The sequence below is a fragment of the Barbus barbus genome, assembly GCF_936440315.1.
Source record: "Barbus barbus genome assembly, chromosome: 3".
NCBI lineage: Eukaryota > Metazoa > Chordata > Actinopteri > Cypriniformes > Cyprinidae > Barbus > Barbus barbus.
This window is the reverse complement of record NC_136731.1, coordinates 13927013-13946827: the sequence shown is the minus strand read 5'-3', so window position 1 is coordinate 13946827 and position 19815 is coordinate 13927013. Positions and strand designations below refer to the sequence as shown.

Sequence of the window (19815 nt, the reverse complement as noted above, 5' to 3'; positions counted from 1 at the left end):
CATTCCATTGACATAATGGTATTTACACTGAACAAACTTTATTTTCTATCCCCTTTTCCTAACCCTTCACCTATACCTACCCTACACACAAAACTTTCTGCATTTTCCAAAAACTTTCAAAAGAACAATGATTTTGGATATAGCCATCTTTGTCCCCATAGGGTATACCTGAAACACACTCTCACACATACAATAAATAGCTGTGAACATGTCTGAATATAGCTGTGAACATGTCTGACTGACATGTAAGTTGTGACTGAAAAGTAATGCATGAGGCAAATGACTTCATGAAATTATGTTCAGATAATTGTTCAAATGTAAATAGAAACAAATAGCATATTGTTTACACTAAGTACAAATAGTAATAGATGCTTTTCACTAGGGATGCAAAGATTATAGATTTTGTTGGGAAGATTATTGTCTAAGGAATAATCACGGTTTCTTGATTATGACGATTATTATGCATTTATTCATTTCACAAAATTATGAATGTATAAAATCGCATAGACACTCTTTAGATAATAAAGTGTTATGTATTGCTGCCTTTTGAAACAGAAATAAAAGAGTAACCAATAATACAGCACAAAATAATAATAATAAAGACAAACAAATGTCCATCTCTTCAATTAGAATTAAAAAGGTGACCTCTGCTCTGTAAACATCCATGTCAGAATTCCATTTTGAAAATAACTAATGAAAATATATCACAAAAGTATTTAGTGTTTTCAGTTTGTACATTATTTACATTTCTTTTGGACCTGAGGCAGAAAACTGGAACTCTGTCAATGGAGATGATAATTCGGTGCAATTAATTATGAGATAAAAAATAATAATTATGTCAGCAAGTCAAATCAAGTCACCTTTATTTATATAGCGCTTTTAACAATACAGATTATGCCAAAGCAGCTTTACGGTATTAAATAGGAAAATAGTGTGTCAATAATGCAAAAGGACAATACTGCTGTGCAAAGACAAAAGACCATAACTTCGATTTTTGTCAAAAATTAGTTATTGATATTTTTGGGACATTCAAGACATCCTTTATCATGTACATAACTATCTTGAGTCAATTTTGTTGTTTTTCCGAGAAAATAATAGGTGGTCTCAACCTTAACTTCAAAAAGCCCTGGAGAAACCAAGGCAGAACACCGTATAACTGTTACAGAGGAGGTTCCTGTACCGCCTCCCTCGCACCACCAGAGGGAGCCATCGCCTGAGTATTAGTTTTGATTCGGACTCCATTTCCCTTAATGCCTCTTACCTGGGACTGATTGCACTCACACACCTGCATCTCATTAACACACACACATATAAGCTGCCACATCACACAGACACTCCGCGAAGTCTTGATTTGCCCCGGCTGTCATTTCTGAGCGTTATTTCCCGTGTTTGTTTTCTGTGAGTTTTGACCTTGGACTGTTTACCGTTATTGATTGTTTGCTGCCTGCCCTGACCTGGATTGTAATTCGGATTCTGATTCTTGCTGCCTGCCCCGATCTTCTGCCTGTATTCACAACTCTGTCTCTGCCTCGCCTACATTGCTCAGTTTGCTGTTGATTGACCCTGCTTGTTTGACTATCCTGAATAAAGAGCTGCAAATGGATCTCACTCCGTCTGGTCCTTCGCAACAGAAGACTTCGCCGATAAATGATCCAGCGGCCCTCGCACAGATCTCCAATGAATTATCAGCTCAAGCATCTCAGCTGGCGTCACAACAATACCAGCTGAATCGTTTGACCACCTTGACTGAGGAACTAGTTCAAGCATTACAAGGCATTCGTCAGTCATCAACCAGCAACATGACAGCCCAGCCATCAACACACAGCAATCCCACACCGACGCCGCCTTCTCCGGTCAGCCCACGCCTCGCCTTCCCGGAACGGTTTGGTGGGACACCAACTAAGTGTAAGGGCTTTCTACTACAATGCACTCTGTTTGTTAACCAGCAACCGTTATTATATCCCACTGAATCAAGTCGCATAGCTTTTGTGTGTTCGCTCTTATCTGGGAGAGCGTTAGAATGGGCAACAGCAGTTTGGAGAACGGATGGTTCCACTTTTCCTACCTTCGAGGCTTTTCTGCAACAGTTTAAGGAGGTGTTTGAACATGTCACGGAGAGAGGAGATGCTGGTGAACAATTACTGACTTTAACCCAGAGAAGTAACTCGGCAGCAGAATACGCCCTCTCCTTCCGCACACTCGCAGCCCAAACCACCTGGGTAGAGGACACCCTTAAACTGCTATTCAGGAAAGGATTAAGGAACGAATTGCAGTCCGAACTGGCTTGTCGTGACGAGGGTAAGAACCTGAACGAATTCATCGAACTCGCCATACGAGTAGATAATTTGCTTCGCTCACGACGCTCTACACGAGCTCAAGTCCGAGTCTCACATGAGGCGGTCATAGATCATGAACCTATGCAGATCGGAGCTACTCACCTCACGCCAGAGGAACGTGAGCGTCGTATACAAAACCACCTCTGCCTTTACTGTGGTCAACCTGGACACATGAGGAATTCCTGTCCTGTACGTCCTTCCTCAAGATCTCAGCCGGTGAGTCAACCCTTCCAAAATACCCATTCCTCATCTTGTTTTAATCTGCCAGCTCAGTTAATTACTCCGAACGAAGTATTTAGTACATCAGCACTCATAGATTCTGGGGCAGCCGGAAATTTTATTTCAAGCCAGTTTGCCACTCAGTGCCATTTGAAACTAAGCCCCTGTAACTCACCCTTGGCAGTGGAAGCGCTAGACGGACGACCAATCGGCGAGGGAAGGATCCTTCAAATCACAGAGGAGGCTAAACTGCTCATTGGAACCTTGCATACTGAAACCATCCGCTTCTACGTCATCAATTCATCCACACATTCCATCATCTTAGGACTTCCCTGGCTGCGCACCCATAACCCTCACATTTCATGGAGAGAGAATCAGATCATTCAGTGGGATCCATCCTGTCAAGATCGCTGCTTGTCCAAGGTCACAAGGATCCAAAGTAAGGTTTCCGACTCACCTACTTCAGATAATGTTAACCTGAACCTGCCAACCGAGTACTCTGATCTCTCCGAGGCCTTTAGTAAGAAAAAAGCCTCTCAATTGCCCGAGCACCGCTCTGTAGACTGTGCGATTGATCTTTTGCCTGGTACCACGCCCCCTAAGGGAAGAATTTTTCTTCTCTCACAACCTGAGTCTGAAGCGATGAAAAACTACATCGAGGAAGAATTAACCAAGGGCTTCATTAGGCCCTCATCTTCACCAGCTTCAGCAGGATTTTTTTTCGTAAAGAAAAAAGATGGGGGTTTAAGGCCTTGCATTGACTATCGTGGCCTAAATGAGATCACAGTGAAATTTCGTTACCCACTGCCCCTGGTACCAGCCGCTCTAGAACAACTCAATCGAGCAAGACTTTACACAAAATTAGATCTGCGCAATGCCTACAATCTCATCCGCATCCGGGAGGGGGATGAATGGAAGACTGCCTTCTCGACCACTAGTGGGCACTACGAATATCTAGTTATGCCCTTCGGCCTAGCCAACAGTCCATCCGTCTTCCAATCCTTTGTCAATGACATTTTCCGAGACATGCTGAACAAGTGGGTGATAGTCTACATTGATGATATTTTAATCTATTCCAACACCATGGAAGATCATGTCCGTCATGTCCGATCTGTGCTCAATCGTCTGATCCAACATCAACTTTATGCAAAAGCTGAGAAATGCGAATTTCATCAGACCAGCATCGCATTTCTGGGATACGTGATCAGTCAGCAGGGGGTTGCCATGGAAGACAAAAAGGTTAGTGCTGTGCTAGAGTGGCCTCTACCGCAAACGGTGAAGGAACTTCAACGCTTCCTAGGATTCACTAATTTCTACCGTCGATTCATCAGGAACTTCAGTACCATCGCATCACCACTAACTACTATGACGAAACGTGATACTACCCGTTTGAGTTGGACTCCAGAATCACTGCAGGCATTCGATGAACTGAAAGCCCGATTTACCTCCGCACCCATCTTACGACACCCAGATTCGGAGAGGCAGTTTATCGTCGAGGTCGACGCCTCCAGCACAGGAGTGGGGGCAGTCTTGTCACAACGTCAGGGACAACCGGCCAAGATGTATCCATGCGCTTTTTTCTCTCGCAAATTGTCTGAAGCTGAACGTAATTACGATGTGGGCAATCGCGAACTCCTGGCAATAAAATTGGCCCTCGAGGAGTGGCGACATTGGCTAGAGGGATCCAAACACCCATTCATTGTACTCACCGACCACAAGAACTTGGAATACCTCCGTTCAGCTAAACGCTTGAATCCACGTCAGGCTAGATGGGCGTTGTTCTTCACCCGCTTCAACTTCTCTGTTACCTACCGCCCAGGATCCAAGAACACGAAAGCCGATGCACTATCCCGCCAAGCGGAGGAAACAGTTCCCACTACCCCGGCCGAAAACATCATCCCGGAGAGCCTGCTTGTAGCCCCCGTACAGTGGGACATAATAACAGAAATCAACCAACTGAACAGCCAAGAGACACCCCCAGCCGAATGCCCAGCCAACCTCACCTATGTTCCCGAGATCCTCCGCAAACAACTCATCACCCAGGTACACACAACACCCAGCTCAGGTCACCCCGGAATAGCAGCCACAACACAACTCCTCCGTAATCGTTTCTGGTGGCCCTCTTTGTTAAAGGACACTATTACCTTCATCCGCAATTGCACCAGTTGTAACACCTCAAAAACCCCCAGACAATTACCCGCCGGTCTTCTGACTCCATTGCCCACACCACAACGACCTTGGTCACATATCGCAATTGACTTCATTACCGACCTGCCCACCTCACAAGGTAACACCACCATACTCACTATCATCGACCGTTTCTCCAAAGCCTGCCGCCTCATTCCTCTACCTAAACTGCCCACATCCTTTGAAACAGCAGAACTATTATGCAATCAGGTGTTTCGTTTCTACGGTCTCCCCGAAGACATTGTGTCCGATCGAGGTCCACAGTTCACCTCCCGAGTATGGTCCGCCTTCTTCAAGCACCTGAATATCAATGTCAGCCTCACATCCGGTTATCACCCAGAATCTAATGGACAAACTGAAAGGCTAAATCAAGAGGTAATACGATTCCTGAGATCTTACTGCCAACAAAATCAACACAATTGGAGTAGATATCTGTTCTGGGCCGAGTATGCACAAAATTCCCTCACCAAACCTGCCACAGGAATGACTCCATTCAAGTGTATCCTGGGTTACCAACCACCGCTATTCCCCTGGTCAGGGGAACCCACCGACCTGCCTTCAGTAACGGAGTGGCTACAGAATAGTGAGGCCGTCTGGGACCGTGCTCACACCCATCTACTACACGCAGTAAGACGTCAAGAACACCAGGCCAACCGTCACCGACGCCCTGCTCCAGCATACACCCCTGGTCAGTGGGTCTGGCTCTCCACCAGGGATCTCCGCCTCAGATTACCCTCCAAGAAACTCAGTCCCAGGTATGTTGGTCCATTCCAAATTGTTAGACAGATTACTCCAGTATCATTCCGTTTAGATTTACCTGCTAATTATCGTGTCTCTCCCACTTTCCATGCTTCCCTGCTGAAACCCGCTGGTGGTCCGAGCGGAGCTACGGATGAAGGAACCGTTTCCCAGACCCCCCCGCCTATCCTGATTGACGGCGAGGAGGCGTACCGTGTGCACGAGTTGCTCGATTCCAGACGCCGGGGGGGTAAACTGCAATACCTGGTCGACTGGGAGGGATTCGGCCCGGAGGAGCGTTCATGGGTCAATGCCGATGACATTCTCGACCCCACTCTCACCGAAGAGTTTCATCTCACGCACCCGGAGAAGCCGGCCCCCCGACCTCGAGGAAGACCCCGGCGTCGATTGCCTCCTCGCTTCAGGAGCCGCTCGCAGGGGGAGGGCTCTGTTACAGAGGAGGTTCCTGTACCGCCTCCCTCGCACCACCAGAGGGAGCCATCGCCTGAGTATTAGTTTTGATTCGGACTCCATTTCCCTTAATGCCTCTTACCTGGGACTGATTGCACTCACACACCTGCATCTCATTAACACACACACATATAAGCTGCCACATCACACAGACACTCCGCGAAGTCTTGATTTGCCCCGGCTGTCATTTCTGAGCGTTATTTCCCGTGTTTGTTTTCTGTGAGTTTTGACCTTGGACTGTTTACCGTTATTGATTGTTTGCTGCCTGCCCTGACCTGGATTGTAATTCGGATTCTGATTCTTGCTGCCTGCCCCGATCTTCTGCCTGTATTCACAACTCTGTCTCTGCCTCGCCTACATTGCTCAGTTTGCTGTTGATTGACCCTGCTTGTTTGACTATCCTGAATAAAGAGCTGCAAATGGATCTCACTCCGTCTGGTCCTTCGCAACAATAACACCAGTAACGGCTCTTTCACTTTGTTTGAAATGCTCAAAATGAGTTACGGCTTTCTGACTTTGTTTAACTGTGCGCAAAATGAAGTTACGGTTACGGCTTGAGAGTTATATGGTGTTCTGCCTTTTTTACTGTCCATTAAAATCTGCCGCATTACGGTGCAGACAAAATAATTAGATAGATCAAAATCTACCAATCAGCTCCATATAACAAAGCACTGTAAAGACTCGACACCTTGGCAGCAATACATAATCGTGAATAACCTTTAAATTTTATATATTTGTTTTCCTTTTTGTAATGCAGATTATTCACCAGGCTGTCACTTCTAGTTGGATGCGTGTGTACTTGAATGCCGTAGCATGTAACGTTAGCATGATCAAATCTGTAGCCTAAGAGTTCGCAATGAAATTCATATCCTACCTTTTCCTGTAACCCTATAAAATCAATCCATGGCGCTGAATGTCGTCGGAGATGTTTAATGTATGCAATTCTGAGCAGGCCTGCTTGCTGGCGTTCACATAAATCCACAAGTCATTCTTTTATGTTAGGCTATTTTACTCAAGTCAATATAAGCAATTATGCTATGACTAGCATTATTTTACGTTACTGAGCATAGCAAATAAATTGGTAGAAAAACGGCATCCACTCATGTTTAATTTTTAGTCTGCTTGTAATGGTCAAAACAATAAATAAATAAATATTGTGGCGGGGTGGAAGGAACACACGACAAGGAGAGCTCAGAAGAATACCCCGGAGGGTGGATTTAGTCACAAACAGGTGCTCGGGTGGTGTAAGGTAGTGTGGAGGTGAGTGGCGTGCTCTCCGGTGTGTGTCTGTGACGTGATGGACCGGCTCTGTCGTCTGTGCAGGCTGGGTCGATCAAACGCTCGTATCTGTGGAGGAAACGGAGAGTACAGCGTGTTAGTTCTCTTGTGGGTCAGAGATGAGACTCCCTGACTGTGAGGCTCACGCGGCTTATCTGGCCGCGGCCCAATTAGGGACAGGTGCGGTCGCTTCAGTCGTATTGGGCAAGCGCAGGTGTTCCTTGTATGTTTCCAGGGCAACGCTGATAGATCCTCGGGACGCTCGTCACAATATGATAAAATAATGCAGTCACATTACTATATGCACTAGCCTGTATGAGATAGCCCATGATCACTAGATTTTATACAGGTGTTACTATAACAATTTTGTAAATGGTGATCAGCAACAAAATACTGATTATTTGGAAGTTACTGTCCTTTGCCTTGGTGTCACTTCTCACTTTTTGCAGACAATGCAAAGGCAGAATACATTAACTTCAAAATAGGGGTACAAATCAAGTTTGAGCTCACAATTTTTTAATGTAGATAATTTTCACTACTAAAACATCTAATTTCCAAATTTCCAATGTCCTACATATAATTAATTTGGCTGGACAAGTAAAAAACTTTAAAGTCATTTTTCTCAGTTTCACACTCTAGCGAGTTAAGGTCTTTTGCCTCTGTAGGGCAGAATAGTAAACACTCAATTTTCAGTTAAAGGCAGTTCATCACTGAATTCAGTGATGTCATCTTCCAGCTCAGTTCAGTTCAAATAGTATCTGTGCAGTCAAGTTGACAATATCGCTGGAAATTAAGTGTCCCCAAGCAAGCCAGACGCGACAGCGGCAAGGAATCAAAACTCCATCAGTGACAGAAATGGGGAAAAAAACTTGGGAAAAAACAGGCTCAGTTGGGGGGCCAGTTCTCCTCTGGCCAGATGAACCAGCAATTTGTTCCATGCTGCAGCAAAGTCAGTTTGTGCAGAGGACTCATCTGGTTCCTGTGGTCTTGTCCCAATGGCCGTCTAGGTGACAAAGTCTTCGGAGGGGATCTGTCTCTGGGACTCATCTAGTTGTCCTGGTCTCCACTGAAATTCAGGGCTGTAGATGTCATCTGTTGGTGCTGATCCACTATCTGATCTGGATACGGACTGGATCCGGGTGACTGCAGTGACCATCTGATCCGGATACAGACTGGATCTGGTGGCTACGGTGACCTCGGAATAAGAAAGAAACAGACTAATATTAGCATAGATGCCATTCTTCTTACGATGTAACAAGTGCATTGGGTGTTATGGGAAGTGTTTTCTTTTCCGGTTGACCGGTTAATTAATGCAGCCTCACAATCCTTTAACAGATCTGAATAAAAGAAGTGTGTTTGTGTGTTATGTGGAAGCCAGGTTAAAGAGATGGGTCTGTAATCTAGATTTAAACTGACTGAGTGTCTTCCTCCCGAACAGTGTTAGGTAGATTATTCCAGAGTTTGGCGCTAAATAGGAAAAGGATCTGCCGCCCGCAGTTGATTTTGATATTTGAGGAGAGTTTTGAGAATGCAGCGGATGTGGAGGACTATAATGCGATAAGAGCTAAACTGTTGAGGGCTTTATAAGTAATTAGCAAGATTAATATTAATATTAACATTAATTTAATAGGGAGCCAGTGCAGAAATAATATAAATGGAAAAAAATAATAAGATATTAGAAATAAAGAAATAATTGCAGATAAAAATAATGCAGTTCATCATGTATCCTGACACATATGTAAATTAAATAACACAGAATTATTTCAGCATCAGAGCAATTCAATTGCAGTACAACCTTGATGTTGGTTTTTGAGTTTTAAGTTTTGTGAGTTTGTGAGTTCAGCCTCATAAATAAAATAAAATAAATATATATATATATATATATATATATATATATATATATATATGTTGTTGTTCAGTTCAAGTCTGCAATGTGATTTAACAACAGGATGCAAAATAAATAAATATTCAGTATTCCTTCCTCAAAATTTACAAAGAATCATTAACAAATTTGTTACAGAACTAGAATTATTAAGTGGAATCGTAATCAGAACCAGAATCGTTAAATGCTGTAATTGTGTGTGTGTGTGTGTATGTGGTTTATGAGGACACAAATTTGTATAATGACATGGGTATGACATAGGTATTACAACGTGAAGGTGATTTATGAGGACATAAATCTTTTTGAGAATCTAAAATGCACAAAGTTTTCTGTGAGGGGAAGGTTTAGGTGTAGGGTTGCTGTAGGGCGATAGAAAATACAGTTTGTACAGTATAAAAACCATTACGCCTATGGAGAGTCCCCATAAACCATAAAAACCAATGTGTGTGTGTGTTTGTGTATGCAGTACTAAGTTTTAACACTGCTCACACTTTATGCCACATAACTTCAAATTTAAACCCTTTGATTGCTCTACGCATTCATACTGGAATTTGCATACATCTAATTAAAGGCTTTAGCAGTGTTAGGTTAATAAAACTGCAGTCTGCTAAATACAGACTTGTGCTCTTCCATTACAGCATATTCATTCTCACTGTGTGATACCCTACCACTTCTCTTGATTTTCAGCCCTTCACAATTGTTCGCCTATTCATAAATGCACAAATTCTAATCTGTGTAATCTGTTGCATTTGTTACAAAAACACAATTGAGATGTAATAAAGATCTGTCCTGCTGTGATTGTGCTTAGAAAATCACATACTGCGGTATAGGAAATAAGGCTATGTTTTTTTTGTTTTGTTTTTTGTTCACACAGAGTTTTTATAGAGAACGTGAACAGTGCCAGAGGTGTTTACCTTTGCATTTTGGAAAGAAGACAAACCTGAAAGAAAAGAGAGTGTGGGTTTTATTTCCACGTAATTTAAGAATTAGGAGTTGTGACAGCTTTAGAGTCGAGTTTATTTATAATTGGGGTAAGCTGGCAGCAGACGAACCGTTTTGAAGCAGCGAGGCTTGAAATGAATGGAAAGAAATGTGGGCATTTTAATTTTTAATCGGTGCACTTCCAAAGCAGACTAAGATGTGGGACTAAATTTTCTAATTTAAGAGGTATCAAAAGTGCTTGCTCACAGTGGTTAATAGACTATAAGACAGAAAGGAGTTTGGGAATTTATCAATGCAGTAGTCTCATCCACAGGCCATCTACAGTCCTTTCACTGACCACTTGATGCATAATGCACATTCAAGAGCTGGACGAAACGTTTAGTTTAAATTGATTGGTAGAACATGTAACTTTGAGCGAATTTGAGGGAAGGCAGCAGTCGTGATTACAAGGTTGAATGAGTAATTTTGAAGGATAATCTCCAAGTATATTGCCAACTATTCAAATGTACACAAATGCCAGAATAGTTTGAGTGTGTGTAGGGAGACCAGCTTGATTAATGTTCATTGCTTCATGGGAGTGGACAGTCACTGCTCAGCTGCTTTGCCACGATTTCATTTCCATAGTTAAAGCGAGTTCTCTGATTGAATTTTTTGGACAATTAACTCAGAATTAAAAATGTCTGAATGTCCCTACAATACAAGTCTCATCTGTGCTCATGCTGCAGGATCTGTTCTCTTCACTACCTTCACTTTCTTTCGTCACTACTAACTGTTAATAAGCAGCAAATTAGGAATTTATTGAGGGAAATCTTGTAGTTAATAATGAATGTGTTTCTAATTCTAAAGTGTTTCCAAACACAACTCTAGATATAAACTAAATCCCTCAAAACCTCCTGTCGCAGGGGCAATAGTTGAAAAAATAAAAAATAAATAACAGATTGAATGAATAGCATCAATAAACTCTTAACATGTAAAATAATGTTCACCTTTACATTTTAAGAGAGGGAACATTATGTGTACAGATTACTTTATTAACAGCTTTTCAACACGAATTTGACCGAAACAGCATGGCTCTCTGTGCAATGATCCTTGTTGTGCATGTCAAATAAAATCAATCATAAGAAATAAATGGCTTCACCTGCAGTTTTTACAGTGTTTTCAAATGTGGCTCATCCTATCAGATTTTAACGCTGGAACTACGTGTTTTATAAGTACAGCTTTTGTAATGGCTCAGTTAGTCTGTAGAACAAGTTGTCTTATAGATTTTGTTATTTAGCTAGTGTTTTACAAGACATCCGTTCTTCCTTGAAATAAAATAAAATACTGCAGCAACGTAAATCTATCCCAAGGAAACAGAACAATGGGGTGTATCTGATCTGTATCTGAACTGTGTGAGGACATTTGCTTTGTAAAGACTTGTTTAATTTATTGTGGAATTCAGATCTTATGGCTATGGTTTAAAAATATGATCATATATGTCTTATAGCTTTTAAATTTTACATAAAAATGGACACAGTAAAGATGCATACTTGATGTCAACAAGTGATAGGATACAGTGATATCCTAATGGATGCAATGAAAACAATGATGTCCTAATGGAGTTTCATGTTGACTTTAGGCAAACATCTCCATTTACTATGTATTTGCTGTTTTGGAGATGACATTTGTGATTTTTCATTCCTTTGGGGTTGTGTGAGGTAGTGTTGAGCATGTGGTGTTTTCCACTGAGGTGTAGATGTCATCTTTGGACGTTCGTTGTAAATGGAGCATAAATGTGATGTTTTGTGTTGTATTTCTGTGTGCCGCTCACTGTGACAGCTTGTGTGTCAATTGTCACATTTGCTGAGCTCCAGTGACCTGTGGAAACACAGCTCACACTTGGCTCACAATCATTTCTCTTTTTAGAAAGGGAGGCAGGTTCAGTTCACTCGGTTTGCAAAGAAAGCATGGAAACCGTGACAGCCTTAAGTCGGGAAAATTTATTTTTTTTAGCCTCGGAAACACTCCAGCTGCTACCAAATATGAACCAGACTTTTCATTAAATATTGGGGGAGATATCTCAACCCACAGAAAAAAAAATGTACCTGTGGCAGCATTACTGCAAAATTATCCAAAACAGATGAACATGGATCTGGCAACGTTTTATTACATTGATGTTGTACCCTGGTTTCTCTGTTGCATTTAATGTACCACCTACAGTAAACCTGACACTATAACTGATAGTGTTAAGAAAAGAAAATGTGCGATAAAAACACATTTGCTGAAGCATCAGTGCAATTTTAGCTTGCTTCTACAAGTGTGTGAGCTTTTTGATTCTCAGGAGTGCTCAATATCACAAGTGCGATGCTGTACCGGGTGGGGTACCGAGCAAGTTTACAATGTGCGAAAAGCCATACATATGAAGCTGGTTATGTAATGTAAATGTCAAAATGTATCAGGTTAAAAACCATGCACTATGGTGCATAAGTGATAATTCCATCTGTCAATGCACACATTAAGGGTCCTTGAGCATGTGAACTAATTGTTTGGCAAGTAGTTTTCTATATTGTATATTAAAAGGAAACACCTGTTTAGTTTACATATGTATTGTATATTTCAATGGTAAATATCATGTGCATGCTCAAATTTATATTTTATAAGAAAACAAAACAGCAAGCTGTCTTTTAGCAGACTTTATTTGCATTTTTAATTATTTAGTATGTTTATTAATCTGTTTTCCTCACAGGGGCCATTGGCTGGTCCCCACGAAGGAGCTGATTTCAGCTTTTATATCCTTTTGGGGTCATTTGGTTTGCACAAAGTATGTTAAACCTACACTGTTTTCATTGCAACTAATAGTATCCCATATTCTTTCAGCTGTGCATTCTAGAATTCATTTGCTTTCTGTTTGACAGTCTGTAAGTAACAGATATTGAAGATTTGACTAATGCTAAAGCAGATCTAACGGATGATTCAGCTTTAGCTGTTCTCTCATGACCAGGAAAACCAATATTGCTTTAGATGAATAATCACAAACCTGCTTAAGGACCATCTACATTTGTAAACTTCAGAGCTCTGGCTCTCCTCTCACACTGGGGTGTGTTCCTCAAAAACATCGTTAGCTAACTATGGTTGTTAGTTCCACTGAACTCTACTGGTAACAACGGAGCGTGCGACCAGAGTTGCTTTTGGGAAACGCATGTGCTCTGACTAGTTGTGTAAGGAAACAGGCAGTAAATTAAGAAAATGTATGAGTATATTTATGTCATACAATGTATTTATTACTTTATTTTTATTTTATTTACTTATAATAGATTTTGCAGATCCTTGTGAAGTTATCAGCCATTGGCTTCTTCTTCTTCTATGTTTAATTGGTAATGTTTTCAAAGTTTGAGGAAACTATTTTCAAACTGTGTCTTGCCAAACTACAAGCTACTCATACAGGAAATTAACACTGACATAATTAACTTTATTGATATAATCTTATTAGAGCAGCAGAGTATATAGGTATTCAAAAGTTGCTGTTCCCATGGAAACATTAATGGTTCCCAATGTGACTGTCTACTGCCTTAAAGTATTTTGATTGACAGGTCTCTTGCATACAGTATACACTGCATGCAAGTATTTTGCAATATGCATTTATGCAGTGTTGGGGAGTAACTAGTTACATGTACTGTAACAGAGTTATGTGATTTAATTACAAAATATTTGTAACTATAATATGTTACAGTTACTGAGAAGTTTTTTTTATTAAATTACAGGTACTTATGAAAATGTTAACGATTACAAAGGGGGTTACATCAGAATATTTTCACACACATACAGATTTGATTGATTTCTTTACCAAAATGCAATGACTGCTCTAAAATATGAGGCCGACAGAGAATAGGACACGTGATTATCTGATAACTTTTATTTTTACTTTTTGGATTTAAGTATATGCTTTAATTTTTTTTTTGTTGTTGTTTGTTTTTTTCCAAGGCATTTTTAGATGTCAGTGTTTCCTGTCATAGCTACGCAAAGATTTGATTTCAAAAACGGTATCATCGCTATTAAGCTATATATATTAAATCTGCATTTAACCTCAGAATGATCTCAATGTAAAAATAGGTGCTAAAGTCTGATTTTGTGGTGGCTGTTCCCTAATCTCTAAATTTCCAAAGTAACCTTCCCAACCAACACTGACTGTGTAATATTTATTTATTTATTTAAATACTATAATCATAGCAACATTTTTTTTTTTCCTCAGAACTTCAAGTTCATATCTTACAATTTAATTTATATCACAAGGCTGCTGAGAAAGTGGGTGGTCACTGGTGTGTTGTATAGCTGCTGTGCTCTTTGTTTCTGCAGTATGTCTTGTTATTGTGTGTTCATCAGCTCTTGCTGTCTGCACTGGTCTTTGTTATGTTCTATACTGTAGCCATCACTGATTTATGAAGGAGCAGATACCCTGCACGCACAGGATGTGGTTATGCCTGGTATTTACGTGTCAGTACTAAATACAGGTGCAAATAGGATCCAAAATGTTTTGTGATCACTCAAACCATAATTAACGCTCAGTAAATCCATGTAATCACATTGTAGTTTCAGGGTAAGTGCTAAATGTGTCCTGATACTGTGTACCACACTTTTGAAAAAAATGTGTGCTTAATAGTGTTGAATATTCTCTTTCAGTGTGTACTTCAAATCTTAAAAGTATATAAAACTGTACTTGCAGATCATATAATATTATAGAAATGAAAGCCACTTGAATGTTTTTAAAGAGAGTACACTTTCATGACTATGTTTCTTAGATCACTAAAATGAAAATCTAAATTTATTCACTCTCATGTTGTTCCAAATTTATAAGACTTTGGTGAATCTTTGAAACACTAATTAAGATATTTACAGATATCTGAGAGGTTTCTGTCTCTCCATTGAGAGTCCAGGTTATCAAAACTTAGAAGATCCAAAAAAGCCATAAAGGCATCAATAAATGGATCAATTCGAATGAATCCATACTTGAATAAAAGTTGAAATTAAGTATTTTCAGCATAAAAAATTGTATCTCTTCACAAAACTTTATACCATTAAGCCATTCAATTCACATGGATTTATTTACGAAGTTCACCTACACATATTATGTCAGTTTACATGTATGCAAGCCCCTTTGCAAACCAATTGGAATGAGTTGCTTTGGACCCAGGTTTATGCAAGAGACCACTTCACTTACAGAGCTGACATTTCCAAAACCAAAGATTTGCAGACCAAGATAAAAAAATTTTTTTTTTTACCTGTGCCTGAGGATTTGCATAAACGAACTGAGCATTGGCTAAGAAAAAAAGGTCTTTCCAGTATTGTCTATTAAACCCTGGGTGTTATGGTTAAAGGCGCTCGAGTTTTGACATTTCAGATCGAAATAAGATCAAAAACCTTCGGTGTTCGGAAATTAATTTTAACAGAACCCAACCTGCATGAGATTGTGATGCGTTTATTGCTCTTTTTCCATTTTCTGTAGATGAAAGATGTGGGTGGGTGAAACCAGCCCAGAATTCATAATGAAATATCAGAAGCCAGTTTAGCAGCAGGTCTTTGGTGGTTTACACATTCTCTGCTGAAGCATCTGCTCACAAACACCTGCAGCTTTGGATTTGGCAGTTCAAGTATCCCTGGAGGAGAATCCCAGAGAAACTCTCCCAACTGACAAATGATCTCCTGCAAAGAGGAGGTGCTCTCCTCACAGTCACCTGCTGTGTGCGAGTGTGTGTGATCTAGATGATGAGTCACACTAAATTTAGCCTTGAGGCCTCATGCTTGGTGTCCCCCAAATTTTATTTTATTTTATTTAAAATATTTAAATTAAATGTAATATCAAATAACACACTACAGTTTAAAATGATCAAGTACTTTACATTTGTTTTAGTGTTTGTTTAAATGTTTTAGTTTGACATTATTACAATGTCAGTCATGAAAGTGTGCTCTCTTAAAATACACTCAAGCATCCTTATTGCATTAATGGTATATTATATGCAAATGTATATTATATGCAAATACAGATTTACTTTTACAATTTGAAGTATACTACAAGTTTTCATTCAGTACAGTTAAGCACACTGCACGGTTTCTGAAGACACTGCAGTCTAAAAGTGGTTAAAAGTGTACATGCAAGAAATCCTGAAATTAATGCACAAAATGTAAATGAAATCCACAGAATCACTCAAAGATCTATATTGTATCACAGCAAGCATATATGAGTTTGTATACATAAAAAAGCAGAGGAATGAAATGTTCTCGCAATGTTGATGTTGATCAGTGCCCTTGAATTTTCAAATGAAACTTGCACCACTGCTTTAGTGTGTAAAAGCTTGTTCTCTCTTCACTTTTAGGTCACTTGGCGTTCCTCCAGGAAGAGGAAGCTGTCCTCTGACTGGCCCGTTGCCCTTTGACCTTATCTATACAGACTACCACGGCCTGCAGCAGATGAAACAGCACATGGGCCTTTCCTTTAGACTCCACAGGTCAGTTTAAGCCTCTCTTCTAAAATCTGAGCTTCTGAACCTCTGGCTTCTAACCATAACGACATTTCTTTGGGTGACTTTTTGAAAAAGTTTCAAAACTTTAATTTTGTTTCCATGGGGACTTTAAGCTGCTCTATCATATGCTTTATAATGGATTCTGAGTCTTTATTGACTTGGTCATGCCAGCAATCTCACTGTGACTTCTCAGTCTATTCCATCAGGGAGTTCAACAATGAATAGAGATGAACTCAGATACATAAAACACTGATGAATACAGCATAATACTTCAGAAATTTACCTTATAAATAATGGACAATACTTGTGTCTCATCACTCACACCAAGACCACCACATGCATAATGTATTAAAATTATTGCAATATCAATTAAAGGTCATTTCGCATTGCTATGTCAGTTGTGAAATACAGTATGTCTCTGTATTTCAGTCTGGGAGAGAATAAGACTGATTTGTCTTTTCTGTAATAAATCAACACTGTAGTGCTCAGTCTCATTTTTTATTGCACTGCAATGTTTACAGCGGTCCAAGTCTGAACGCTGTTGCTCTTTCCGAGTGTCACAAAATAAGAAATAATCTAATAATCTTCACATTGCTATTACAATTACAAAAATGCCATACTTGTGCTAAATTAGACACTTAATTGTAATAAAATAAACATATAGATAACATTGATATAAAAAGCAGTTAGCAGAACTTTAGAGTGTTTTTTTTACCTACTTAAAAGGACATAAGCACAACTTTATATGTAATTATAAAATTAACTTGTCTTTGAAATATGGTTTGACAAAATAAAAGCATTTTTGGATAAACGAAAATATACCTTAACATTATTTCTGTTGAAACTTGTATGTAGTGTGTTTAAATATATTAGTAATTACACAATGGTAATGATGAAGTTGCAATTTAGTACATTTAAAATCTATTAACTTTAAAATGTAATAATGAATAACACACTACAGTTGAAATTATAATCAAGTACTTTATGCAATATTTATTTGAAGTACAACAAAAGATAAATAAAAATATAATATTTATAATGTACTTTAAAGTAAAACTTTAAAGTGAAACTTTAAAGTGTAGTTGGATGTGATAAGAAAAATATTCTTTAAAGTATCTCTCTTTCATTAGTATTATACTTTTAGTTATTACTGATTCGATTGTGCCATTGGCATAGCTTCATGGGCTGAGTAGTGAATTCTATCTGATGATTTTATAACACAGTTTACATGCACTCTTTTTTTCTTGTTCTATGAGGTTGTATTTTGATTCATCCTGGTTATTTTCTTTATTGAGCAATTCTTAAAATTTATATCGATGGGAACAAAGGCCTCTGAGAAGAGTGTGTGGTCACAGCTGCATTCTATTCCCTCATGCCTCCTTTTAGGAAGTTATTTTGTTGTGATCTTAAGCTTTAATCTTGTTACCTCCCAAAAAATCTGAGTAAGACTTTGTTGGGATGCAGCGGAATCCCTTTACGGAGGCCTATATATTCCCACTGCTGTGTTTCAGAGTGAGTTAAGACTGCAGCACTTTCATAAAAAGCAAGCCAAATCAAGTAGATAAATACAAACCCATCCTTAAAGCAATAGTTCACAAAACAAACATCTTTTTTCCTTCTTCTTTGGAACACCAAAGGTGATGTTTAGCAGAATGTTGCACTTTCCATACAATCCAAGCAACTGTTGACCAGGTGCTATTAAGCTTCACAAACCATGAACTGTGAAAATAGTCATTATGACCGAAATGTTATGTTTGAGTCAGACTGATATTGTCAACGTTGGGTAAAGGGATGAGGCGAGGACTCAGTGGTGCAGGAGAATGGGCTTTTTATTAATCAAAAATAAAACAAAACAAACAACCAACCAAAACTAACCCGTGGTGGAAAACTCGTCTGGCAACAAGACAAGGCTTGGCAGGATAGGACAAGGCAAGGCAGGGTAACATCAATGACGAACTGGCACAGGACTACAAACACAAGAAGATTATAAAGGGAGCAAATGAGGAGGGTAATGAGGTAAACACAGGTGGGGCAAATTAGCCAATAATCAGGAAACAAGATGGGTGGGGTCAAGACAGTTGACATGAGAGCACATGGCACATAGAAACCTAAGACAAAAGCCATATGCTCACACAAAACAAAAACACAAGCACATGGCCAGCAAAACAAAACCACCAGCCATGTGCTAAACAGGACACGAACACGCCGCTAATGAGAATACTCATAAGCAGTATGTGCACATAAGACATGACAACATGAATGCACGCAGCCGATAAAAACACGAACTGCGTGCAACAATACAAAACTCAACACACATGGACAGGAGAGCACACGGCCGAGCGAACTCGGGACCGCATGCTCACACAACAAGACAGAACATGGAGCGCAAGTGTCCAAACTCCGACATGAAACCGAAACTCAAGACATGAGTGCCAGGATCCGAACACCACGCTCCAACACAAAACAAGGCACGCAGATGAGAGAGCGTACGGCTTGAGCAAACTCGAAGCCGCGTGCTCACATGAAAACAGGACATGACGGGAGTGTCAGGGCTCTGTCACAAAACCATGAATAACACTTGACCGAAATGACAGAACCCTGACAGATATTTAATGGCTGGGATACACTACTTTAGCTCTCACTTTTCAACCCTCACATCATTCCATCTAAGGATAATCAGACATATTTTATTTTATTTTATTTTTTTGAGCCAACATTTATAGCAGAAATCTGTATTTAGTTTATGAGTTTAAAGTTTAAGGCTCCACTACTCAAGGTATTTGATTATTCAATTGTCTCAGAATCCCTTTGCAAGACATTAAATCATGTGAAAAATTTAATTCTTGTTGTCCAAAGATTTAAGTTAAATCAAAAAGTTAAAAAGTTAAATATGTTCATCATAAAGCAAGTTAACTTTCTGAACTGCAAAGGTTTTGAAGGTTTGGGCTTTTAGTGGAGTAAAGTACACCTTCATGACCATGTTTCTTAACACACCTTAAAAAAAAAGAAAAGTGTACACTCTAAAAAATGCTGGGTTAAATACAACCCAGTGCTGGGTAAATATTGGCCAGAACACATGCTGGGTTGTTTTCAACCAACAGTTGGGTTAAATGTCTAACCCAATCTTCTAGGCAGTAACCCAACCGCTGGGTAAAAACAACCCAATCGCTGGGTTCGTCCATATTTTACCTTGCGCTGGGTTGTATTTAACCCAGCATTTTTTAGAGTATACATTGTAATAATCTCAAATTAAAAGTGTTATTTTAAA

General features: G+C 39.7%; 1 protein-coding gene across 1 annotated transcript in view; it reads left to right on the top strand.

Moving 5' to 3' along the window:
• LOC306846361 (alpha-1,6-mannosylglycoprotein 6-beta-N-acetylglucosaminyltransferase B-like) overlaps window positions 1-19815 on the top strand; it is a gene marked incomplete at both ends in the record, with an annotated part of 128308 nt that overhangs the window by 88804 nt on the left and 19689 nt on the right. The window contains one exon of the mRNA XM_079379684.1: window positions 16401-16532. Coding sequence (XP_079235810.1) covers window positions 16401-16532 — 132 coding nt within the window. The remainder of the gene's footprint in view (window positions 1-16400; window positions 16533-19815) is intronic.